Here is a 27,171-nt window from a genome sequence, read left to right as displayed (position 1 = left end):
GGCGCCATGCAGATCAGATTTGCTATGTCACATTGTACAGGTTATCATTTTTTTTGTTTTTTTATTGTGGACCTATAGGGGCTTATTTTTTTGCCACATGAGATGCACTTTTCTGTACATCATTTTGGGGCATCTTTAGCTAATTGGTGAGATTTTATTAACTCTTTGTTGGTGGAGGAAATGAAAGTCATCAATTTTTAGGAACTTTGTTTGTATTTTTTTTTTGGCCATTTACCATACCGTAAAAATAGTATATTATTTTTATTCTATGGGTCTACACAATTACGAAAAGATCTTATTTATATAGTTTTGTTTTTTTTTATATTCCCATTTTACTGAATAAAAAGTAATTAGGCAAAAATGTAAATTTTAGCATCACTGACTTTCATATGCATAACTTTTTTATTTTTCAGCTTACAAATCTGGTTAGGGGTTTATTTTTTGCAAGAATATTTGTTCTTTTTAGTGGTCTTATTTTAGAGTGCGCAAATTTTTTAAATCACTATTTAGAGCATTTTTTAAAGGGTATTAATTGAAAATTATCTGTTTTTGCAGCGTTATCAGGTTTTACGGGGTTCATTTTGCAGGTCCATTAACAATTCTGTTTTATTATGCAGATTGTTATGGATGCAGGGATACCAAATATGTGGGGATTTTGTGTATTTTATTTTTTTTACTGAATAAAAACTAATTTGGAGACAATTTTGTTCATTTTAGCATCACCATCTTTTCATATGCATAACTTTTTTATTTTTCGGCTGACAAATCTGGTTAGGGGCTTATTTTTTGCGAGAAGAGTTGTTCATTTTACTGGTCTTATTTTAGAGTGCATAACATTTTTTTAATCACTTTTTAGAGCATTTTTTAAAGGTATTAATTAAAAATTATCTTTTTCGGAACGTTTTTTGCGTCTTTTCCTCCCGCGTTTACCGTGCAGGTCCAATAACAATTCTGTTTTATTATACAGATTGTTACAGACATGGCAAAACCAAATATGTCGTGGTTTTTTTTGTGTGTTTGTGTTTTTAATAGTTTATTAAGTGTTTTTATGGGAAAATGTAATTTTAGGGGCTTATATTTTTATGTATTTATTTTTTATTTATTCTAATGTGTAGTGTTTAGTGATTTTACTTGTTTTTACTTATACTTACTTGAACTTGAACCAGCGATGCTCTGATCGCTGGTTCAAGTTCAATACACTGCTCTACAATACTTTTTCATTGTAGAGCAGTGTAAACTGTCTGAGCATGCAGAGCATGCGCAGACAGTTTACAGTCAGACCCGGAAGGGATCTGACTGGCAGGGACATCGTGCAGCCCCGGAGCACTAGGCAGACTTTGGGGCTGCCCAGAAGAGGATCGGATCCCCCGGTAAGCAGCACGGGGGATCCGATCCACAGCAGGAACACCCTTACACGCCGCGGTCATGCTTGACCGCGGTGTGTAACGGGGTTAACACCCACGATCGGAGTCGGCTCCGATAGCGAGTGTTACAGCGCGGTGTCAGCTGTGATATGCAGCTGACAGCCGCTGCTTCTGGTACCGGCTCCGGTTGTGAGCCGGTGCCAGAAGCTGGACATTATGCTACGTCCCAGTGCAATTAGCATGTAGCCCCGGGGACGTAGTATAACGTCCAGGTGCGCCTAGGGGTTAAAGGAACACTCCTGTCAAATCTGATTAATTAATTGAATAATGCATGTGCAGGGGCTGATGGGAGGATGACTCATTTTTATTGTGTTCCTAGAACCTTTCTAGAACCCAGAGTCATGCTCCTCCCTACAGGCCCTACACGTGGTATTATTTAATGGGGAACATGTATCATAGCTTTTTCTTTCTTTGGTGAATTTTTGAAACATTTGGCAGATTTTTTTTTCGCCTAATTTGCAGGTGCAAATTTTTGCTTCTTTTTGAGACTCTATGTTGCAAATGTCTCAGATCCACATGTACACAAGCCACGTGAGGGGTTATATAGAGTAGTGGACCCTACTGTACATTTTGGATTTTAAGCACTGTAGTCACATCCCAGGGAGATGACGAGCTATGTGGCTGCGGTCACACATGATGTTAAGGGTACGGTCACATCTTGTGCTTTGATTGCGTTTTAATTGCATTTTGATACACATTACTACAGCTGAGGAGAGGTGATTTTCCTAATTACATTACTGTTAACATTCACGTTGAGAAAATGCTATGTTAACGTATGAGTCAATGCCACGTTTACATTGCGTTTTGTAAAACACAAATGTTAACTGTAATTTAATTAGGCAAATCACCTCTCCACAGCTGTTGTAATGTGATTCAAACGTAACCGAAATGCCACATGTGACCTCAACTTTAGAAGTAACCAATACATTTTTAAAAAATTATAAATGAAACAATGTATGAATTTTCAAAAAACAGGTTACTATGCAAAATTTTAAACATTTAAAGCCTGTGGAATAATTCCAATTTACATGTTAAAACAGGGTCCTTGAAAAAAATCCTTCCTTTGCACCTCCTTTTCACTGGGGTAAACGGACCGTGGATAATAAAATATAAAATATAACTTTTAATTCGACGTCTAAAATGCTGAGAACTGATGTCTCAGCTAGGAATACATATTGATAAAACAGAGAGCCATCAGAATGTAATATTCTATTGACAGCTGAACTCGAATGGAACAACACTTGGAGCAATTGATAAATGCTCCTCTAGGTATCCTGCAAGCCTAGAATAACATTTCTCCTATATAGGATATTGTAGAGCTGGAGAATGTTTGCACACACAGGGGCAAAGTTGTACACCCACTCGTGTCTTACAGTCCGCCTCAAAGGACTGTGGAGTTGTACCATTCAGCATCTATCCACCCTTCCTCAATAGTATAGAGTCTCCACAGATGCATACATCTACTATATCTGTATAGCCTCGATTAGTGGTGATCTGGGAGAAGGAGGAAGGATTGGACTATTTAAGACGCATTTACCGTCATGCACAGATGCGTTCAAATTTACACACACACTCCGCACTTTTAAACGGAAGTAAGTCAGTCTCTGTGTAGGTTTCGGTATAGCAGGTCACAGATATGACAGAAGGCAAGACGCACTTATTGATATTCTCATGTGCATCCAACCCATATGCACACCTTATCCATGCACATTTATGGTGTTCTTTGAGTACCCAGTCCTGTCATACGTATCTCAAACACCAACCCCACACTCATTTTGTGTAGAATTTCGCATACACGTTAGATAATCATGCACACTGTATTATAAACAGCCTCAACGCGTTTCCCCCGCTTTTAGACGGGATCATCAGGAGGGCAAACATACAGACTAGTGTATAGTAGCACTAGTTTTTCCCATATGGACTAAACCCTGGACGTCCTGATGGTGGACGCCAGTACTCCACAAGTAGGGGTCAAAATAATAAAGAGTATGCCGGCGTCCTGATGGTGGGCGCCGACATTAGGATGATGAGCCGCGAGTTGCGGTGAAAGGACGCCAATATTTAAAGGGCGGCAGGCCACGCCCCCACTCACCGGCCCTCTCGTGCTAGCCGCTCTATTGGTCCATTGATTTGGACTGAGCAGCGAATCAGGAGAGGGGTGGGCGGGGTTAGTCTTCTGGAGTGCCGTGGTGTAGAACCAGAAAAAAACGCTGCGAAGCCGCTCGGGTAGAAGTAATCCTTACGTTCCTCCAGGCATTGTCAATAAAAATAGAGTTAGAAATGCATGTATCTATAACAGTGAGGACATTCCTCCAGGCATTGTCAATAAAAATAGAGTTAGAAATGCATGTATCTATAACAGTGAGGACTTTCCTATGTGTATCGGAGTCACCCACTCTAATACGGGGACGTGCATCGTATTGCATCAATATGTACTAGAGTACATGTAAATGATGTTGCTCACAACCGTACAGGTATTAGTATATTACATACTCATATTTCATAGATTGATATCATATCGCCAGATGTATACCCTGGATAGATCCATCCACAATGCACAAAAGGTACAGAAATCATTGTGTAGATAAACCATTCGACAGTCTATTATAGACATAGCAGAGACTTAAGTGCACCCTCGGTGTCCTACTGTGCCACTCCATGCCACTGCTTAATAGTACCCCTATACGGCAAATGGGACCTCTATATAAGCATTAGTTAATTCCTGTCTTAACATGTTACATCCGATACATGCAAGCCAGGTGTAAATTTATTGAGGTAAGTATACATCATTTGTGGACAGTACTAAAAATGTTTAGAGAAACAACTTGTCTGAGGAGGTGCTACTAACTAAGGAGGTTAAACAGGTGCTAGTAGCTCAGGAGGTTGTATAAAAATAGTTATACGAGGTCAAGTTGGGTCAGTATAGGTTTGATACCAAATCATATGTACATCATTCAATAAATGCAGCAAAGGATATTCCATCATTCAGGCCAGTAGGCTTCACACTATTCATCCGGAATATCCATTGAGCTTCTTTTCTTAGAATTTGGTTGTCCCAATCTCCTCGTCTTGGGGACCTTCGAACTTTTTCGATAGCCTGAAAAGACAGGGCATTAAGGTCACCATGATGGTATTGGTGTACATGGTTTGAGATTGGCTTATCTCTCATGTTCCTCACATCCCCCACATGTTCGAGGATCCTGTTTTTGAATTCCCGGAAAATCTTCCCCACATAGTTAAGTGGACACGGGCATGTGATCATATAAATGACTCCCGTGGGGGGATGTGAGGAACATGAGAGATAAGCCAATCTCAAACCATGTACACCAATACCATCATGGTGACCTTAATGCCCTGTCTTTTCAGGCTATCGAAAAAGTTCGAAGGTCCCCAAGACGAGGAGATTGGGACAACCAAATTCTAAGAAAAGAAGCTCAATGGATATTCCGGATGAATAGTGTGAAGCCTACTGGCCTGAATGATGGAATATCCTTTGCTGCATTTATTGAATGATGTACATATGATTTGGTATCAAACCTATACTGACCCAACTTGACCTCGTATAACTATTTTTATACAACCTCCTGAGCTACTAGCACCTGTTTAACCTCCTTAGTTAGTAGCACCTCCTCAGACAAGTTGTTTCTCTAAACATTTTTAGTACTGTCCACAAATGATGTATACTTACCTCAATAAATTTACACCTGGCTTGCATGTATCGGATGTAACATGTTAAGACAGGAATTAACTAATGCTTATATAGAGGTCCCATTTGCCGTATAGGGGTACTATTAAGCAGTGGCATGGAGTGGCACAGTAGGACACCGAGGGTGCACTTAAGTCTCTGCTATGTCTATAATAGACTGTCGAATGGTTTATCTACACAATGATTTCTGTACCTTTTGTGCATTGTGGATGGATCTATCCAGGGTATACATCTGGCGATATGATATCAATCTATGAAATATGAGTATGTAATATACTAATACCTGTACGGTTGTGAGCAACATCATTTACATGTACTCTAGTACATATTGATGCAATACGATGCACGTCCCCGTATTAGAGTGGGTGACTCCGATACACATAGGAAAGTCCTCACTGTTATAGATACATGCATTTCTAACTCTATTTTTATTGACAATGCCTGGAGGAATGTCCTCACTGTTATAGATACATGCATTTCTAACTCTATTTTTATTGACAATGCCTGGAGGAACGTAAGGATTACTTCTACCCGAGCGGCTTCGCAGCGTTTTTTTCTGGTTCTACACCACGGCACTCCAGAAGACTAACCCCGCCCACCCCTCTCCTGATTCGCTGCTCAGTCCAAATCAATGGACCAATAGAGCGGCTAGCACGAGAGGGCCGGTGAGTGGGGGCGTGGCCTGCCGCCCTTTAAATATTGGCGTCCTTTCACCGCAACTCGCGGCTCATCATCCTAATGTCGGCGCCCACCATCAGGACGCCGGCATACTCTTTATTATTTTGACCCCTACTTGTGGAGTACTGGCGTCCACCATCAGGACGTCCAGGGTTTAGTCCATATGGGAAAAACTAGTGCTACTATACACTAGTCTGTATGTTTGCCCTCCTGATGATCCCGTCTAAAAGCGGGGGAAACGCGTTGAGGCTGTTTATAATACAGTGTGCATGATTATCTAACGTGTATGCGAAATTCTACACAAAATGAGTGTGGGGTTGGTGTTTGAGATACGTATGACAGGACTGGGTACTCAAAGAACACCATAAATGTGCATGGATAAGGTGTGCATATGGGTTGGATGCACATGAGAATATCAATAAGTGCGTCTTGCCTTCTGTCATATCTGTGACCTGCTATACCGAAACCTACACAGAGACTGACTTACTTCCGTTTAAAAGTGCGGAGTGTGTGTGTAAATTTGAACGCATCTGTGCATGACGGTAAATGCGTCTTAAATAGTCCAATCCTTCCTCCTTCTCCCAGATCACCACTAATCGAGGCTATACAGATATAGTAGATGTATGCATCTGTGGAGACTCTATACTATTGAGGAAGGGTGGATAGATGCTGAATGGTACAACTCCACAGTCCTTTGAGGCGGACTGTAAGACACGAGTGGGTGTACAACTTTGCCCCTGTGTGTGCAAACATTCTCCAGCTCTACAATATCCTATATAGGAGAAATGTTATTCTAGGCTTGCAGGATACCTAGAGGAGCATTTATCAATTGCTCCAAGTGTTGTTCCATTCGAGTTCAGCTGTCAATAGAATATTACATTCTGATGGCTCTCTGTTTTATCAATATGTATTCCTAGCTGAGACATCAGTTCTCAGCATTTTAGACGTCGAATTAAAAGTTATATTTTATATTTTATTATCCACGGTCCGTTTACCCCAGTGAAAAGTTTGATATATTTAACGGCTAAGAATACCATTTAATTCTGTGACTTGTTCCTTTGCACCTCCCCCAGACCAGGTGCAGATTTACGCCTAAAAAGTTTCAAAAATAAGCAAAAAAAGTGATACATAATTGAGAAGTAGCAAGGAACATCTGGAAAATAAAGATAAATAATGCATATCGTAGAAAGTGCATATGAAGACATACTTGGGCACAAGGTGTAAACGACAGCAAAATTTGCTGTGAAAAGTCACAAAAATGACAAAAGTTGCAAAAATGCTACAATTCTGTTGCAACTGCATGAACCAATTGGCTGCAATGAAACAAATAGTGAAAAAATTAAAAGGGATCTGAATACTTTCCATATCCACTGTATCTACTCCAAAAGGAATAGATTCCCAATTCTATAGACAGTGCTTTATTGAATGAGCTTAGCAGTTTAAAATCATATAATACAATATTTACAATGGCACACATACGGCATATATAGTGTGACGCATCTCAATGATGTTAACGCAACAAGTGAAATTGGTAAAGGGTGTGGGGAAAATGGGGATAGAGTGGCAAGTTCAATGGCCTGAAACTTTATTGAAAAACTGACACAGAAAGGTCTAACCATGAATTAGCATGTGCTAGGCTAATTATTATGCCTTAAGTCGTTCTGCATGATCATTTATTTTGTTGTACAATGGTTTATCTTCATTGCCTCTGAGTGAACGTTAATAATGGTAATGGAAGTGATGTTTACAGCAATGACAAGCATTAGAACACAGGCAATCCACTATCCACTAGGCAGATGCAAACATTGCGGCACTTTGCATTATTAAATTATGCACCTAATTAAAACAAGCTCTTCATTAGTATTGTCAATTGCTTTCTACATATTGACCTGCAGTGTTTCCCATGTTATCGGAAATGCTGATGTGTTTAACCTTACACTGAAGTCTGCCAGAACATTAAAACCACTAACACTTGAAGGAAAGCCAATGAATATCTTTTGATAATATTGTTTGTCAAGAAGTAGGCAAGTGATCAGTGAGTGTGTAAGGATCTAAGCATATCTGACGAAGGCTGGACCAAGCATGGACATTTTCTCCACCATCAGGTGATTCATCTCATCTTGCCTAGGCTTGTTGCTGCCTTTTCTCACCCTGGGCAAATGCTCGGTGTCGATGCATCATCATGTGCTGCTACTAAAGAATGGCTTGTCCAAACTCCTTAACAAATTCCTCCATCATTATGGCCTCTTTATGGAGTTCTCTCACAGCTTTTTGAAAGGATAAATCTCATCCATATTACATATCACACTGGGTTACTTCAGATAGACTACAACAAGCATATATGCCAAATGGCACATTTCACCCATTGGTCAGAAAAACTAGTTAAAATGATAAATTTTTAAATGCTTATTAAAATATAGCAAGAGTGCTACCAATTTGCCATTCTGTGTGTGTACTGAGCAGTTCGATCCGCACTAGTTTTCTAAGTCCGCGTGCATGCACACGAGCCCGTACCTATTCGCTGAGCCCGTACCTATTCGCTGTATCTCCAATGCGGGAATTGAAAGTGTAAGTATCCGCGCAAGCGAAAAGAAGAGGGAAACATCCAATCAAGCATTGGATCAACTGCCGGCAGTCCTCTAATGGGCTGACATTTCCATTGGTAATTTCCACTTCACCTGATCGTGAGTGCATTGCCATGCTACTTGTCCGTGACAAATAGCGGACAAATTATTTACTGGCTAGTGGTGTAGTATTCAGCAATATAATCCATGTATCCTTACAGAGAGGGACTTACTACTCTAGAAAGGTTGCTACCAAATAAATTACGATCTAATAAAGGAAAATTCTAAATATGAGATTTATTGCCATTAATTGCTTGCATCTGTGATGTTAACAGAGGCTGGCTCACTACACCACAAATGTCTAATGTTATAATGACTGATATCGCATAGGGTTAAACACTCATTCTTGCTGTGTTTTTAATAGCACTGCTCTCAAAGCTCTAATCCAGGACAAAAAATAAGTGTATGTATGTCTCTTTAAGACTGTGTTAATATGCCCACATCCAAAGCACCATACGTAAGGACTAGAGATGAGCGAACATACTCGTCCGAGCTTGATGCTCGATCGAGCATTAGCGTACTCGTAACTGCTCGTTGCTCGGACGAGTATTTCGCCCGCTCGAGAAAATGGCAGCTCCCGCCGTTTTGCTTTTTGGCGGCCAGAAACAGAGCCAATCACAAGCCAGGAGACTCTGCACTCCACCCAGCATGACGTGGTACCCTTACACGTAGATAGCAGTGGTTGGCTGGCCAGATCAGGTGACCCTGGGATAGACTAGCCGCTGCCCGCGCTGCTCGGATCATTCTCTGTCTGGATGCCGCTAGGGAGAGAGCTGCTGCTGGTCAGGGAAAGCGTTAGGGTGTTCTATTAGCTTACTGTTAGGCAGGAGTGATTCTAAAAGAACCCAACAGCCCTTCTTAGGGCTACAATAACGTTATAATTTTTTTTTTTTTTTATTTGCAGCTAGTACCATATTGTGAGGAATTTGCAGGGGGACTTGCTACCGTTGTGTTTAGCTCTTAGTGACACACATATCCACCTCAAACACCAAAGTGGGAAAATTTATTAGGGGTTTGAGTAGAACAGTCTGCCAGTTTCTTTTTATTTTACGTTTATTGTTTTAATAACTCAGTGTCATCTCATCTGGCATAGTAGTGTGCTGTAATACTTGGCTAGAAAATAGCCATAGGAGAATACAAACGGCTTAATTACGCCTACAGTAGCGTTATATATATTTGATTTCTGGTTGATCTGCTGGTGGCTGTAGTTGTTGCAGTGCATCTACTAGTAAATTGTGAGCAATTTGGAGTCAGACTTGCGACCACTGTGTTTTAGTGACGCACATATCCATCGCAAAGACCGAAGTGGGAAAATTAATTAGGGCCCGGGGTTGTATTTCAATTAGGCACAGTCTGCCATTTCCTTTTTTATTTTACGTTTATTTTTTTCATAACTCAGCGTCATCTCATCTGGCATAGTAGTGTGCTGTAATACTTGGCTAGAAAATAGCCATAGGAGAATACAAACGGCTTAATTACGCCTACAGTAGCGTTATATATATTTGATTTCTGGTTGATCTGCTGGTGGCTGTAGTTGTTGCAGTGCATCTACTAGTAAATTGTGAGCAATTTGGAGTCAGACTTGCGACCACTGTGTTTTAGTGACGCACATATCCATCGCAAAGACCGAAGTGGGAAAATTTATTAGGGCCCGGGGTTGTATTTCAATTAGGCACAGTCTGCCATTTCCTTTTTTATTTTACGTTTATTTTTTTCATAACTCAGCGTCATCTCATCTGGCATAGTAGTGTGCTGTAATACTTGGCTAGAAAATAGCCATAGGAGAATACAAACGGCTTAATTACGCCTACAGTAGCGTTATATATATTTGATTTCTGGTTGATCTGCTGGTGGCTGTAGTTGTTGCAGTGCATCTACTAGTAAATTGTGAGCAATTTGGAGTCAGACTTGCGACCACTGTGTTTTAGTGACGCACATATCCATCGCAAAGACCGAAGTGGGAAAATTTATTAGGGCCCGGGGTTGTATTTCAATTAGGCACAGTCTGCCATTTCCTTTTTTATTTTACGTTTATTTTTTTCATAACTCAGCGTCATCTCATCTGGCATAGCAGTGTGCTTTCATACTTGGCTATAAAATAGCCATAGCAATAGGATAGCATCGTTTGGTTTTAAAAACTAAAAAACACAAAAAAAAAACAAAAAAAAAAAAAAGTTAAAAAAAAATTCAAGTTATAACTCTCATTTTCAAAATGTTTAACCCGAGGGCTAGGGGTAGAGGACGAGGGCGGGGACGTGGGCGTCCAACTACTGCAGGGGTCAGAGGCCGTGGTCCTGGGCGGGGTGAGACACCACCTGCTTATGAGGGAGCAGGGGAACGCCGCAGAGCTACACTCCCTAGGTTCATGTCTGAAGTTACTGGGACTCGTGGTAGAGCACTGTTGAGGCCAGAACAGTGCGAACAGGTGATGTCGTGGATTGCCGACAATGCTTCGAGCAATTTGTCCACCAGTCAGTCTTCCACGCAGTCCACCCATGTCACCGAAATCGGCACTCCTCCAGCTCCTGCACCTCAGCCTCCTCCCCCCCAGTCTGCCCCCTCCCAGCAAAATTTGCCATTTGAACCGGCATACTCTGAGGAACTGTTTTCTGGACCCTTCCCACAGTCACAAACCACTTGTCCGGTTGCTGATGAGCAATTTTCCGATGCCCAGGTTTTCCACCAGTCGCAGTCTGTGGGTGATGATGACCTTGTTGACGTACTGGAAGAAGTGTGTAAAGAGGTGTCCGACGATGAGGAGACACGGTTGTCAGACAGTGGGGAAGTTGTTGTCAGGGCAGGAAGTCCGAGGGGGGAGCAGACTGAGGGATCGGAGGATGATGAGGTGACAGACCCAAGCTGGGTTGAGAGGCCGGGTGAACACAGTGCTTCTGAGACGGAGGAGAGTCCTCGACCAGAACAGGTTGGAAGAGGCAGTGGTGGGGCCAGATGGAGAGGCAGGGCCAGAGCTGGTGCATCAGCGCCAAATGTGTCAGCTAGTGAAGCTCCCGTGGCGAGGGCTCCTGCGGCGAGGGCTAGATTTTCAGAAGTCTGGAGGTTCTTTAAGGAAACACCGGATGACCGACGGACTGTGGTGTGCCACATTTGCCAAACCAGGATCAGCAGGGGTTCCACCACTACTAGCTTAACTACCACCAGTATGCGCAGGCATATGAATGCTAAACACCCCACTCAGTGGCAACAAGCGCGTTCACCTCCGGCCGTGCACACCACTGCTCCTTCCCCTGTGTCAGCTGATAGTCAGCCCCCTGCCCAGGACCCTGCCACAAAAACCCCATCGTCGCCTCCACGATCCTCCACAGCATCCACCAGCGTTCAGCTCTCCATACCCCAGACGCTGGAGCGGAAACACAAATATAGTGCAACCCACCCGCACGCCCAAGCCCTTAATGTGCACATCTCCAGATTGCTAAGCCTGGAGATGCTGCCCTATAGGCTAGTAGAGACCGAGGCCTTTCGCAGCCTCATGGCGGCGGCCGCCCCTCAGTATTCGGTCCCCAGCCGCCACTACTTTTCCCGATGTGCCGTCCCAGCCCTGCACCAGCACGTGTCAGACAACATAATCCGTGCCCTGACCAACGCCGTTTCTGACAAGGTCCACCTGACCACGGACACGTGGACGAGTGCTGCCGGGCAGGGCCACTATATATCTCTGACGGCACATTGGGTTAACTTGGTGGAGGCTGGGACCGAGTGTGACCCTGCGGCTGGTCATATACTGCCGACGCCGAGGATTGCGGGGCCTACCTCGGTCCAAGTGTTTGAGGCCTACTATGCCTCCTCCTCCTCCCACCCCTCCTCCACCTCCTCCTCCGAACGACCATCTGTGGGCATGGCGCCATCAGTCGGTAGCTCTAGGCACAGCAGCAGTGCCGTCGCTAAGCGACAGCAGGCGGTGCTCAAGCTGCTGAGCCTAGGCGATAAAAGGCACACCGCCCAAGAACTATTACAGGGTATCACGGCGCAGACTGATCTGTGGCTGGCACCGCTGAACCTGAAGCCAGGCATGGTTGTGTGTGACAACGGCCGTAACCTGGTGGCGGCTCTGCAACTCGGCAGACTGACACATGTGCCATGCCTGGCCCATGTGTTAAATCTGATAGTTCAGCGTTTCCTCAAGACATACCCCAATCTGTCTGATTTGCTCACGAAGGTGCGCCGCATCTGTGCGCATTTCAGGAAGTCCAGCACAGATGCTGCCACTCTCAGGGCAGCGCAGCGCCGCCTCCAACTGCCCGCTCACCGACTGTTGTGCGACGTGCCCACGAGGTGGAATTCAACACTGACCATGTTATCCAGAGTTTACCAGCAGCGCCGAGCGATTGTAGACTGCCAGATGTCAACTTCCACCAGAACTGGTAGTCAGGTCAGTCAGCTTCCTCAAGTCTACAATGAGGAGTGGACGTGGATGTCTGATATCTGTCAGGTGCTGAGTAACTTTGAGGAGTCAACACAGATGGTCAGTGGCGATGCCGCCATCATCAGCCTCACCATCCCGCTGCTTGGCCTGTTGAAAAACTCTCTGGTCAGCATGAAGTCGGAAGCTTTGCGCTCCTCACAAGAGACGGGGGAAGAAGATTCCCTTGTTGATAGCCAAAGCACCCTTAGGTCTGTTTCTCAGCGCATATCGGAGGAGGTGGAGGTGGAGGAGGAAGAGGAGGAGAATGTTGGCGAGACACAAGAGGGGACCATTGTTGAGTCCTTCACTGTTGAGCGTGTATGGGCAGAAGAAGAGGAATTGGAGGAGTTGGAGGAGGAGGAAATGGACAGTCAGGCCAGTGAGGGGAGCGAATTCTTACGCGTTGGTACTCTGGCGCATATGGCAGATTTCATGCTAGGCTGCCTATCCCGTGACCCTCGCGTTCAAAGAATTTATTCCAGCACCGATTACTGGGTGTTCACTCTCCTGGACCCACGGTACAAGCAAAATCTTTCCACTCTCATCCCTGGAGAGGAAAGGAGTGTGAGAATGCATGAATACCAGCAGGCCCTGGTGCACAAGCTGAAACAGTATTTCCCTTCTGACAGCGCTAGCGGCAGAGTGCGTAGTTCTGCGGGACAAGTAGCGAGGGAGAGTAGGCGAGCAGGCAGCTTGTCCAGCACTGGCAAGGGTACGCTTTACAAGGCTTTTGCCAGCTTTATGTCACCCCAGCAAGACACTGTCACCTGTCCCCAGTCTCGGCAGAGTAGGGCTGATCTTTACAGAAAGATGGTGAGGGAGTACGTAGCTGACCATACCATCGTCCTAAATGATCACACAGCTCCCTACAACTACTGGGTTTCAAAGCTGGACATGTGGCACGAACTGGCGCTGTACGCCTTGGAGGTTCTTGCCTGCCCTGCCGCTAGCGTCTTGTCCGAGCGGGTTTTCAGTGCAGCTGGTGGCATCATCACCGATAAGCGTACACGCCTGTCGACTGACAGCGCTGACAGGCTGACGCTTATCAAGATGAATAAAGCATGGATTTCTCCTAATTTCCAATCTCCAGCAGGTGAAGGAAGCTCAACCTGAATAATTTATCCACTCCTCCTCCTCCTCCTCATTTTCCTCCTTCTCCTGCTCTTTGTACAGTAAAGCAGAGGAAACTGGCTATTTTTTGACAGGGCCCACTGGCTCTACCTATAGTACTTTATGCATTTAATTTTTCTGGAGGGCCACCGACCCGGTCCTCTGTTTTAAACAATTTTTGGGAGTGCCACATACAGGCACTCAATCTATTCAATTTTTCTGGAGCTCCACCTACCTGCTCCTCTGGTTTGAAAAATTTTTTGGACTGCCACATACAGGCACTCAATCTATTCCATTTTTCTGGAGGGCCACCTACCTGCTCCTCTGGTTTAAAAACTTTTTTGGACTGCCACATACAGGCACTCAATCTATTCCATTTTTCTGGAGGGCCACCTACCTGCTCCTCTGGTTTAAAAACTTTTTTGGACTGCCACATACAGGCACTCAATCTATTCCATTTTTCTGGAGGGCCACCTACCTGCTCCTCTGGTTTAAAAACTTTTTTGGACTGCCACATACAGGCACTCAATCTATTCCATTTTTCTGGAGGGCCACCTACCTGCTCCTCTGGTTTAAAAACTTTTTTGGACTGCCACATACAGGCACTCAATCTATTCCATTTTTCTGGAGGGCCACCTACCTGCTCCTCTGGTTTAAAAACTTTTTTGGACTGCCACATACAGGCACTCAATCTATTCCATTTTTCTGGAGGGCCACCTACCTGCTCCTCTGGTTTAAAAACTTTTTTGGACTGCCACATACAGGCACTCAATCTATTCCATTTTTCTGGAGGGCCACCTACCTGCTCCTCTGGTTTGAAAAATTTTTTGGACTGCCACATACAGGCACTATCCAAATTGAATTGTCTCCATAGCAGCCTCCACACGTTGTCTCCATTGCTACCTCCAAAAGTCGTCCATATAGCTGCCTCCATACATCGTCCCTTTATCAAACAAGGTTTGTCAGGCCGAAATTTGGGTTGTTTTCATGGATTCCACATCAAAGTTGTTAACTTTGTCGCCACCCTGCTGTGTTATCCACAAAATACACTGGCAAACTTTTACCATTTACGGATATTATTTCAGCGCTACTTGCGCATCTGTTTACATTCCCCTCACCCGCCATATCCCAAACTTATAAGAACGCTACTACACTTGATCTTATACAAAAGGTTCTTAGAAGTGCTGTTTGGGGAGTAGCCTAGAGACAGGGGCTTGGATTGGCGAAAGCTCGCCTGGCAGCGGAGCGCCAGCTCCATGCCAAGAACCAACTAACATAGTTTTAACTGCAGCACCTTTAATCTACTACTAGTTCACTGCCTCCATACATGCCCGCCTTATCAAACGTGCTGTGTCAGGCAGAATTTTGGGTTGTTTTCATGGCTTCCACAACAAACTTGTTAACTTTGTCGCCACCCTGCTGTGTAATCCACAAAATATACTGGCAAACTTTTACCATTTACGGATATTATTTCAGCGCTTCTTGCGCATCTGTTTACATTCCCCTCACCCGCCATATCCTAAACTTATAAGAACGCTACTACACTTGATCTTATACAAAAGGTTCTTAGAAGTGCTGTTTGGGGAGTAGCCTAGAGACAGGGGCTTGGATTGGCGAAAGCTCGCCTGGCAGCGGAGCGCCAGCTCCATGCCAAGAACCAACTAACATAGTTTTAACTGCAGCACCTTTAATCTACTACAAGTTCACTGCCTCCATACATGCCCGCCTTATCAAACGTGCTGTGTCAGGCAGAATTTTGGGTTGTTTTCATGGCTTCCACAACAAACTTGTTAACTTTGTCGCCACCCTGCTGTGTAATCCACAAAATATACTGGCAAACTTTTACCATTTACGGATATTATTTCAGCGCTTCTTGCGCATCTGTTTACATTCCCCTCACCCGCCATATCCTAAACTTATAAGAACGCTACTACACTTGATCTTATACAAAAGGTTCTTAGAAGTGCTGTTTGGGGAGTAGCCTAGAGACAGGGGCTTGGATTGGCGAAAGCTCGCCTGGCAGTGGAGCGCCAGCTCCATGCCAAGAAACAACTAACATAGTTTTAACTGCAGCACCTTTAATCTACTACTAGTTCACTGCCTCCATACATGGTCCCCTTATCAAACGAGCTGTGTCAGGCAGAATTTTGGATTGTTTTCATGGCTTCCATGTTAACTTTGTCGCCACCCTGCTGTGTAATCCACAAAATATACTGGCAAACTTTTATCATGTACCGATATTATTTGAGCGCTTCTTGCTCACCTCCTTTGGTTCCTCTCTGCTACCCATTGGTTTGAAGCCTGAGTCCATTTAGGGTATGTCGCCATGCCACTCTCTAGCCTTCCGGTGCTGCCGCTGCCTCTGCATGCCGTCCCCTATAGTGTCAGGGTCAATTATTGGATGTTTTAGATGCTATCTAGCTTCATTCTGTCACTCTGTCATGGCCATGCTGTTGCCCATAATTTTGGCATAATGGTGCATTTAAGCAGCCTCAGAGGCATCCATGCATGCTGCCCCTGCTGTTTCCTGTCCATTTCCGTGGTGTTTCCATCCTTTTCTGAGGTTCCCAGGTGTTTGGCCAAGCTTCCCTGTGCAGAGCCTTGGTCCCCTTGAAAAATGCTAGAGTCTCCCATTGACTTCAATGGGGCTCGTTACTCGAAACGAGCACTCGAGCATCGGGAAAAGTTAGTCTCGAATAACGAGTACCCGAGCATTTTAGTGCTCGCTCATCTCTAGTAAGGACGTGTTTGGTAGCGGCAGAAAAAAAACACAAGTCTGAAATTTAGTCAGTGACACAGATGTTGGGTAATAAACAGGGCTTTGTCTGTTTTTTATTGTAGGAAAAAGCAAAAATAAAACTTAAAGCCTTAAAGTTCAGACAAAATATAACATAAAATAACACCTGCTTGGCTGAGCAGTAACTTTACAAAGGTTTTCCCTCATTATTAAAAGGATTTACTAACAGCCACCTGAAACAAAAGAAAAACAAAGTGATGTGTTTTACCTCAAACAAATAAATACAGTCCATAAGTAGGCTCACGGGCCTCAGGGCAGGAGCCCCAACACTTCGGTTACCTGAGAGCTATCACAAAATCCTGCTGGACAGAAAGGATATGACCAGCCCCAATACAAGCCTACCAGTCATTCCAAAACATCCAGGCCCGATAACCTGGATTAACTATGATCCCTTAGCAATCCATAATTGTTCCCCAAATATAAAATCTGTAATAGGGCTCTTGAAATCTTTTGAGATTTTAATTATTGGTGTCTTTATACCTTACACAGATGCCACACACAGATGCCAAGGGTACTACCTCTGCATTAAATTTATAACTATGCCTATAATATAATATTAAAAACTTCGAAATACTTCCAGTTTACCTATTCCCTTAGGTTATCTTTATCTTATAAGAATTATCTTTTGTGTTATTGTATTAAATAAATATTTGACTATGTAAAAAAAGTAATTAAATTTTTTACGTTTTTTTTTTCACAGAACATGAGAATGAACTTGATGCAATGAAAGATAGACTGCAAAATGCAGATGAGAAAAATCAAAATTTGGTGAGAGCTCTCAATGACACACTTGGAAAGCTATCTGCAATACCCAATGGTAAGTTTTCTATTGTATTCGAGAAAATAAGGAAAGAAAAAGTTCCTAAAAAGTGGTCATCCACACATTGTTACTTAGGTATATATATTGGTATATAGTGAATAAGTATATAGTATAGTAATAATGGAAGCTAATGCATGGATAAACCTGCTGGTCATTCGGAAGCTGCAAGGAAAAATATGGAGGCTTCCAGCATATTTAAAACCTTCATGCGCTAGTAATCCAGAAGAAGTTTCTTAATAAAATGCTCTGTGAATTGGTCAATACACGTTGCTTAACCATGCCAAGTGAGACTTTTATCCTTTCTACGTCAAACAATGTGATTTTTTGGGTTGGTTTTTAGATTCTGCCTCCCACAGTTGGTGTACCTACAATAAAACTACAGACCACTCCATTCTCTGTACGTGGGAAAACCTAAAAATTGTCTGTGTAAAATACTTATTTTCCCTATAACCCCTCCCCTGCCATCCGGTGGGGGAGGGGTTATTGTGATTGAAGTCAGGGGCCCAGAATCATGGAGCGCTCTCCACTCCCACATGGAGACTGCTCTATACACCACAGTGCTGAGGACAGAGGGCTAGCATTGCACTATTCTTCCATACCAAATTTGGGTAGCATTGCTTTCTGCAAGTGAGAGGAGAATGAGGGAAATCCTTTAAGTAGAAAAGTGAGGTGTCTGCAAAGCAACCAACATCATCATGGAAAATCCCATCACTTGTCTATATATGGTATTTCTGCATCTCTGAGGGCTTCCCCTGACACAAGGGGAAATATTTATCAGGGCATCTGCGTCAGTGGTGTGGAAGCCCTGAAAAAATCACAAATGCTAGATTATTGCTAGCACTTGTGGAGATTTAGCCCAATCCGCCACCTTCACGCCAGCCGGGAATGGTCCGTTTATGTCACCATCACCTCCCGCTGCAGCCGGCGACTTTTCACATGTTAAAATTTGACAGATGTGCTAATTTCTACGCCAGGCAGGGCCTGGCATAAAAGTGGCCTTTCCTCAGGCCCTGGCGGATACATCAAGATGTTTCAGCTTCTTGATGTATCGCGCTGCGTAAGAGCTATCATACCTGGGCATATGATAAATATGCCCCAAGGTCTCTAAATAATTTAATGTTATCCAATTAATTTGCTTTTGATCAGATGGGATTTGAGCCTATTTTCTTTGACCCCAACCTCTAGTGTTACATGCAATAACATTACAGAAACCATTATCTTTAACACTTTCCTTTGGAATTTATGTAACTAAAAGCTTCACTAGAGTTTCTATAGAGTTACACAAACATAATGCACTTTTTATTTTATTTTTAAAGATATAATTAATACAATTAAATTTAAGTAATACAAATGTATAAGCAACTAAATTATATATTTTATATTAACATTACCAGGACAACCTCTACAAAACATAAAATAAACATAAATTAAAGGCTATACTGTAAAAACCAAAGAAACCTCGCAAAACATGCTGATCCCCTGAATCTGAACATGTTGTGTATTATCAGTAGATTAATACAGATTTTTCATCAGTGACATACCACTAGAGATGAGCGGATCCATACTCCCCGTTTGGGTACAGGTGCACACCACGCAACCCTGACATATTGCTGGATTGTTTGCCAAACAGCCAATCCAGCTACTTAATGCCCCAAGCTGCTAGCCAGCAGCTATCCAAGGGGACAACCCTGACAATGCATAGCCATGGCTGGTTGACTTTCCTAATGTTTTCGTAACCCACCTATTAAAGATATTACTATGTGATAAATGAAAACTTATAATGTTGTGGCCACTATTAGCCAGGTGACCCCTATCTTGTACTTTTGATTACCTGTCTGTTCTAAGGTTAATATTAGGGCTACAAGATACCTCCTTTTTCTTTTATTTTTGCCATCATCAATCTCACTTATCCTCAATATGGAATGTTTCCCTTCCAGTGAAAAAAATGAAAATAAATGTTGTGTCAGTTCAGTAAAAAATCCAAAGTATCAAATTCAGCATATTAATGTCAGAGGAAAATGTCATTGAAATGTACAATGAAAAAAAAGTTTTGAATCCAATGGAGGATAAAGTTAACATTCAATTGGCAATACATTTTCTTGTATCTATTCTAAGTTTTTTTTTCTGACACACATTTATCTGTAATAGATACAATAGCGAGGATTCAAACCGCCAAAGACAAAGCCAAGCAAGCAAATGATACTGCCAACGATGTTCTTGCACGCATCAAAGATCTTAATCTGAATCTCTTGGGGTTGAAACAGAACTACAGTGCACTAAAAGAAGATGTAGCTAAAACCAATGCTGTTGTAAAAGTTGACAATGGTAAGTCCAAAATTCTTTATTCATGTACATGCTGTTTTTCTAGCTAAAAATACACATACATATATACATATATATATATATACATATATGAAAAAACAAGGAGAAGGTTCTTTTAATAAAGAGATTGCTAGCTCAAAGGCATTGGATGATGAAGTAGGCCAACATACATGTTTCTGATAAATGCATGTTTACTCTACTGATGAGTAAGATAGTTTTACACATTCATGTGTATTTTTGGGAATGAAATTTTGTAGATATACTATAAAACCTATGAAACCATAATAAACAAAATCAATATGAAAATAAAATATTAGTAAAATGGTAATGAGGACTAAAAAAAATGTAAGAAATCTTTAAAGGGATATTCCCACAAAAGAAAATTCTCACATTTCAATCCCCTAGTAATGTTTACAAAATAAAGATTATTTTGACCCTTTACTTTGCAATTTTATTCAGTTGTATTGCTGTTATAGCTCTATCACTCCCTAGGCTGCTCTATGCAAAATTCCAGGGTCTGGGCGGGGACTCTCTAAGCAGACACATTATAATCCATCTAGTTCTGTGGGGTGACAATGCGGATAGATTATCAGGATACAAGTGTACGTAGACTTTCATCTGGCTTCGGACATTTTACTAACACACTGACCCATAGAAATAGTGAGAGAGGAGACAGACGAGAGATGGATGAGATACCTATTACACAGACTCATGACAGACAGAGGCTGACAGACTTTTACACTGTCAGCACTGCTAAATCTCTGTTCTCACAGATATGTGCCTGCCCCCAACCTTTTCCGTGATCACTTATCGTCTTGTAGTTTGTAGTATGCAACTTCTTTCTGCTCACAATGTGCTGGCAGAAAGTGAATGAGTCAGAGCTCCATGTTAGGACTGCAGGGGGTGTGGCACAGAGCCAAAAGACACAGAAATGTCAACTCCACGCTGTCACACAGGAATGCATGATAACGGCCGCCCCACCCTAAGTCAGAAGTTACAGGGTCGTGTCTAGGGGCAACTGATATTGTGTACACCAGGACTGATAGGGCAGGTTGGACTTATATCCGTGAAATGCTGTATTTTTGTTAATAACAATGAAGTACATATAAGAAACTTGCCTTTGTGGGGACCCCTTTAAAGGGAAATCAACAGAAGCTTTGACAACATTAAACTACTACTTTTATTTGAAATCTCACCTATTTGCACAAAAAAAACCCTCTAAAGTCATATAAAATGAGCCTTGGAGATACAGACAGTTAAAGGAAAAGGTGGGAACTAGAATTTATCTTCAGTACGCATTTCCAACTATAATTTTACCTGTCCATATCTCTGGTTCTGTAGATTACAGAGCCACAAGCCTGATGCAGTATGAGATTCCTATCTTTAATATGACAGCCAATAGGGGGAATTTGTAGGAGATTATTTAATGGTAGACAAAAAAGTTTTTAATATAAAAGAAGGAATTATATTAATAAAAAACCCTACCTGAGTGTTATAGCAGTTTAATAGGGCAAAATCAGGTCACAGATTCCCTTTAATTAAGAAGGGGACGATTGGCTGCATTGCACTTTCAGTATACATTGTCAAATTTTAACACTACATACATCACAAATGGAATATATATATATATATATATATATATATATATATATATATATATATATATATATTTAAGAATTGCATACGGTTCTTCATGTTCAAACTGACCTGATAAAATCAGGACATTTCTGTTACAAATATTTTATAATTTAAATCAGAAGAACCTTGATATCCTCAGAATACAAGTGGTAGAAACATATATATATATTATATAATAATAATAATAATAATAATAATTTTTTATTGCTTTCATTAGGGCACTGAATTTAAACAACATCCTCCATCAGAATAGCTGATGTTTATACTAATCTCCCTGTCCCGTGCCAAGGTGCAGTAATCTTGTTTAAGTATTTCTAAGCAGGTCACCGTTTGAGAAAAATAAGCTTTTTAAAAATATGTAAATGAGCCCTTGACACCTCCGATTAGTAACTATGCGTGGCCCTCGGGCCCAGATGGCTCCGCCCACACATTGGTCAGAGAGTCGGTGTGACATCAAGGACTCTTCAACAACTCTTCCCTGCAGCGTCTCTGCACCTCTCGTACATTTATTCTGTGACATCAACGACTCTTACCTGCAGCTCTGGTGCTATGCGTGAACATAGCATTGCATTTATACACTCTGCTATATTCTCGCATAACATGAGAGCTGTAGAGGGAGAGCTGGATCTCTCACAGCTGTGTGGGGGAAGCCAGCTTGGCCAAAGGCCATGCATAATTACTAATCAGAGGAGCCAAGAGACCCTCAGCAGAGCACCTCTGGCTCATTTACATATATTTAAAAAGTTTATTTCTCTGAAACAGTGACCTGCTTAGAAATACTTAGACAAGTACTGTACTTACTGCACCTTGGAACGGGGCGGAGAGGTGAGTATAAACACAGCTATACACTAGATTTATGGTTTGTTGATAGTTTCTAGACTCTCTTAGAATTTGTAAATGAAGAAAGTCTTCCCTTTCAATTTTTTATTTGCTTCTACTGGCTTACAACTTCTCCCCCTTTGCTTCTACACATTCACGGCTAGTCAGGAAAGATTTTCTGTGAACAGATGAGGAAAAATTGAAAGCATCAAGAAGTCTTAATATGGAAAGAGCAGTATTTTTATATTCTCACCTACAAAAATTCTGCTCTTTATAGCTAGCGACTGAATAATTCAACAGTCCTCTTTTTACATAGGAACATTTATTCTGTTCAGAATCTGTTAGACTAAAACTAATACATTGAAGCTCAGCAACACTTCTTCAATCTTTTAGTCAATTTATTTTCCCATTATGTGTTTTTTATAAAACATTCAAATTTTTCCAATACCATTTATTTGAGCAATCAATCAGACATTTTCCTTCTATAGAGCCATATTTTCAACGATATAATACCCAAGTCTGAAGAAAGAATGTGTGCCAAAAGGAATGTAATTTTAAAAAAAAATTTAGACAAGGCTGCTTAAGGCCTAACTGTCAAGGTGATTTTTGCCTTCTTATCTATGAGGTTAGTGTCACTACTCATTATTCATAGACTTACTGCTCTATAATTACCAGGTGCAGACCTAGAGACCCTCAAATGGGCATCATATTTGCCTTGTGACAGTGATCTTTGCACCTTACCAGTTACAACAGAACCCCTCTAAGTTTTAAACTGGAGCACAAACATAACTGAGCTTATTTTTTTTTACAAAATGTAATGGCCAGTTCACATCTCCATTAGCTTTTCTGTTATTGTGAGCCAAAACCATATGTTGTCGAACACATGGAACAGGCGCATGTCTTTACATTGACAGAGGTAAGGGAAAGACTTGCACCTGTTCTATGGTTTTGACCACTACTGGCTTTGGCTCACAATAACAGAAGACCTAATGGTGATATGAACAGGCTTTAATGTGCAATCCATTAATCTAACATTAGCTTTTATTGAATGATTCATTTTGCATATGTGGATGGCAAATAGTAAACGTATTAAGCAGCACGGGGTTAAACTGTATAAAACAGAATCAAGTATATCAAAGCCATTAAAGATACATGGAGAGCATAACAAGGACAAAGATCTGACACAGAGACTTGCTGAGTTTACAGAAATCAAAAAATCTCAAGGAAAGCAAAATTTGCAAAAATTGTCAAAATCTTACTTTAGTACAGTGTTGGCTTGGGAAGAGATATAATATCTGTGAAAAAAAGAACTGCACATAAAGATGTGCCAAATTTTATTGTGCAATGTTTAATACATGTATGTGATGCATTATCATGGAATGCAGAAGTCAGCAAAATAGACCTTAAAATGTGTCCTATAATGTAACCCTCCTGTGTTTTACTGGCATACATATGTAAACTAGATGATATCAAATATAAGTATTGTATGTACTCGAGTATGGGTTGACCTAAGGATAAGCCGAGGCCCCTAATTTTGTAATAATGTTATTCCCAGCAGCCTCCCATAGTAATAAAATGCTGATGCAGACCCCCAGTAATGAAGTGATCTAGAGCCCCTCAGTGTATAAAAAATAACCTTACATACTCACCTTCCAGGGCTCTGCTGGACTCCTCTTCATGTGTAACAGAGCAGGAAGTGACGCGTCCATCCGATGCACACTATGACATTATCAGCGTCGTAGTGTCGTAGTGTGTTTCTCTGTTACACATGAAGAGAAGGAGGAGGAGCTTTGCGGAGCATCAAGAATATATATGGTACTAAAGACTATTTTACTGTGGTAAGATATTACCATTGATGGTATTTAAGATAAACAAATCTTTGTGTTGGTTTGTAGTTTTAATACTAATCTGCCATTTTTCACGCAAATAATTTACAGACGGTCCCCCACTTAAGAACACCCAACTTACAGACAACCCTTAGTTACAAACGGATCACTGGATGTTTGTAATTTCCTGTTCTTTAGTCCCAGACTACAATAAGCAGCTGTAACAATTACCAAAGGTGTCTGCAGTTGAGCTTTATTATTAATTCTGGTTCTGATGACAATACAACATTTTTAAAATCCAGTTGTCACAGAGACCAAAAAAAAATTGGCCGGGGTAACAGTTATAAAATATACAGTTCCGACTTAGATAGTATCATAGTACATATAATCATAGTATATAAGGCCGGAAAAAGTCCATCAAGTCCAACCTTTAGGAAAACATATAAATTCAACTTAAAAACAGAACTACAGAACTTATCTTGTATGTAATTATAGGGCTTTTAACAATACCACAGAAATAGAGAAAATTATTTATTATTATTCTAAGCTGTGTGGACCGGTCTTATACCGTGAGTAGCTCCTTAAGGGGCAAACTGTGCACCACGAATAACTGTGTTTCTGTGCTTTTAATAAAACATTTGTGGTTTAGAGGACTAGAGGGGATATATATACCAATTTCCAAGACCATTGCAGAAATATTGGATTGGACCAATTCAGATCAAAACCAAATTTTCTGGCAAATTCAATGGAGTTTCTTCAAGTTTAATCTTGGGTGGTTTGCTTTTCTCTAGTTGCTTTGATAAGATTTTAAAACATCCATTGAGTTCTGGAATCTACAACTTGATCAAGCAAAAACTAATTCTATTCTGAGATGGAACACAAGTAATGATGAGCAAGCATGCAATGCTAAATTCGTACCGAACATCGGGGGGTTTGAGTACACAAATCTGGACTCGGACTTCTGCCGGCAGGGCTTGTATTCAACTTTTGTCCGTACCCAGAAAAGCTGGGTGATGGGCCGATGTGCAGCCAATCAGCAAGCTTTTAGCCTCTAGCAACCACAGACATGCCCATGCTGCATCCAGGGAGCGATTATGCTCCCTAAAAGAGTAGCACCCGGTGCCATTAAAAGAGTCCACAAACACTGTAAGCCTCGATTGCGATGTAGTGGCTAAGTTGAACCCCACCCCAAACTTCTAAAAAGCTTTGCAGTGCAGGCCCGCTAAACACTCACTTCACCTATTTCTTCATATGGTACTGTTGCAGTGGCCAGTGACAGTACTAATTTAATTTATATAATTATACCATAATATAGACTTATGAAAGTGCCCCATTGTCTAGTTTTTTGCGGTGTTCCACAAGTAATTACCTGAATCCAGATGTTAAAGTTTCTATAAAAAAAAAGTCACAAAAGCATAGCAAATTCTGGTGCAAATTTGGCTTAGGTTAATGCTGATTGCAAGTTTTGGAGACTTATTCACTAACTCAATATGTATCCATAAGGAAAAACTGCTAAGATGCATCTGACCAGCAAAAAAAACTTTAAAAAAAAACAGAGGTACAAAGCCAGGCTTATGATACATGTGCCTCATTATTTTTTTAATATTATTTTTTATGCCACATATCCCAACAAATACCCAAAGGAAAAAAATGTTTTTGATGAAACTCACATCATATCTGCTTTTTACTGCATCAATTTTTGTCAATTGTCTCGATTTCCTCTATGCCAGTGCCTCAGATGAGAGAAAATAATACGGTAGCTGGGAATAAAAGATCTTTAGATAAAGCATTTCACACTAAATTAATAGCTAAATTGCAAATCATGTTCATATCTGTTTTCATAATAGAGAAATGTTGCTGTTTCCTCTGCTTCATCCAGAGTTATTACACTTTTAATGACATGTTTTGAAGCTATGTGCAAGCCAAGGTGATACAGGCATTGATTGAAATGGAAATTTTGCTCAAGATATGAATTATGAAAAAAAAAAAAAATAACAGCATGCAGACAACATATTGAAAATGTTGCTTTATGTTTTATTTCTACTTTATGATATCTCACCATGAATTAAATTTTTTAATGGTATTTGTTTCAGTCAAAGTTCAATAGTCTCTTTACATATTGTAGAAACAGCAATAATTACTAGTAGGGCTAGTTTTAATGTACATGTGTGGAACTATAGTACTTGGGAAAAGATACATCTTCCAAACAGCCAAATCTTTTAAAGTTAAACATGCTTAAAGATTACAGTAGGTGCTTTAAAAAGAAAATGTACATATTATTTTATGTCATTGCATATTGTTTGAGCTTAGAGCCATTCTTTGGCTTTTGCAGATGGCATATTTGTCCTGTGCTGTGCAAGACATAACAACCTGCAGAGTGGTGTTCAAGGGCAAATCTGGGACTTTATGATGGCACATCATTCAGCTCTTGCCTGAATGATCTTCTAAGCTGATTTAAAATGTAAAATGCCAACAAAAGTCAAATGGTCCAAATTTTGTCGTTATGTTGTTTTTTTCTGTCTTGCTCTAGTCTGGACACTGCCCTATTTCCCTCATGGCTGTCTTAACTGAATTCCACAACACCCATCTGTCTCCTGCTGATTTTGTTCTAAGCTGAAGATAGTTAAGCTAGATGTGATGGACAGATGCTTTCTCCATTCACATTCATCTCCTGCTGGTCTACGCTCTGTTTGGGTTAGATATTAGGGCTGGTCCAATCACATCTGGACCAGAACTCTGATATTCCATAAGAAGTTCATTGGACCTCTCCCTATTGCTTGCTATAAGCATTCTATTAAGCTTGCTAGCGTATTCTGCATTGCTTTATTTTGATGTTTCTGCTTACCTCCTTACCTTCCATTTGATTTTTGATCCATTTGATCCTTTGTATTTTTTTTAATAGTTCTATTCACTAATATTTGTAGGACCATGCTCCTTTGTTTTGTCCTGTTGTTGTCGCTATGTTTCACTCTGGTGCAGAAAGAGTA

At 41.3% G+C, this 27,171-nt stretch overlaps 1 protein-coding gene across 4 annotated transcripts in view; it reads left to right on the top strand.

Annotated features, from left to right (window-relative positions):
• The window catches only part of LAMA2 (laminin subunit alpha 2), a 567,760-nt gene that overhangs the window by 454,543 nt on the left and 86,046 nt on the right, over nucleotides 1–27,171 (top strand). For all 4 annotated transcript variants that reach the window (XM_072141562.1, XM_072141561.1, XM_072141563.1 and 1 more), the window contains 2 exons: nucleotides 17,460–17,576; nucleotides 19,728–19,904. In XM_072141562.1, coding sequence (XP_071997663.1) covers nucleotides 17,460–17,576; nucleotides 19,728–19,904 — 294 coding nt within the window. The remainder of the gene's footprint in view (nucleotides 1–17,459; nucleotides 17,577–19,727; nucleotides 19,905–27,171) is intronic.

This window comes from Engystomops pustulosus, chromosome 3 (assembly GCF_040894005.1).
Source record: "Engystomops pustulosus chromosome 3, aEngPut4.maternal, whole genome shotgun sequence".
NCBI lineage: Eukaryota > Metazoa > Chordata > Amphibia > Anura > Leptodactylidae > Engystomops > Engystomops pustulosus.
Note: the sequence above shows the minus strand (reverse complement) of the source record. Positions and strands in the feature narration are given on the sequence as shown.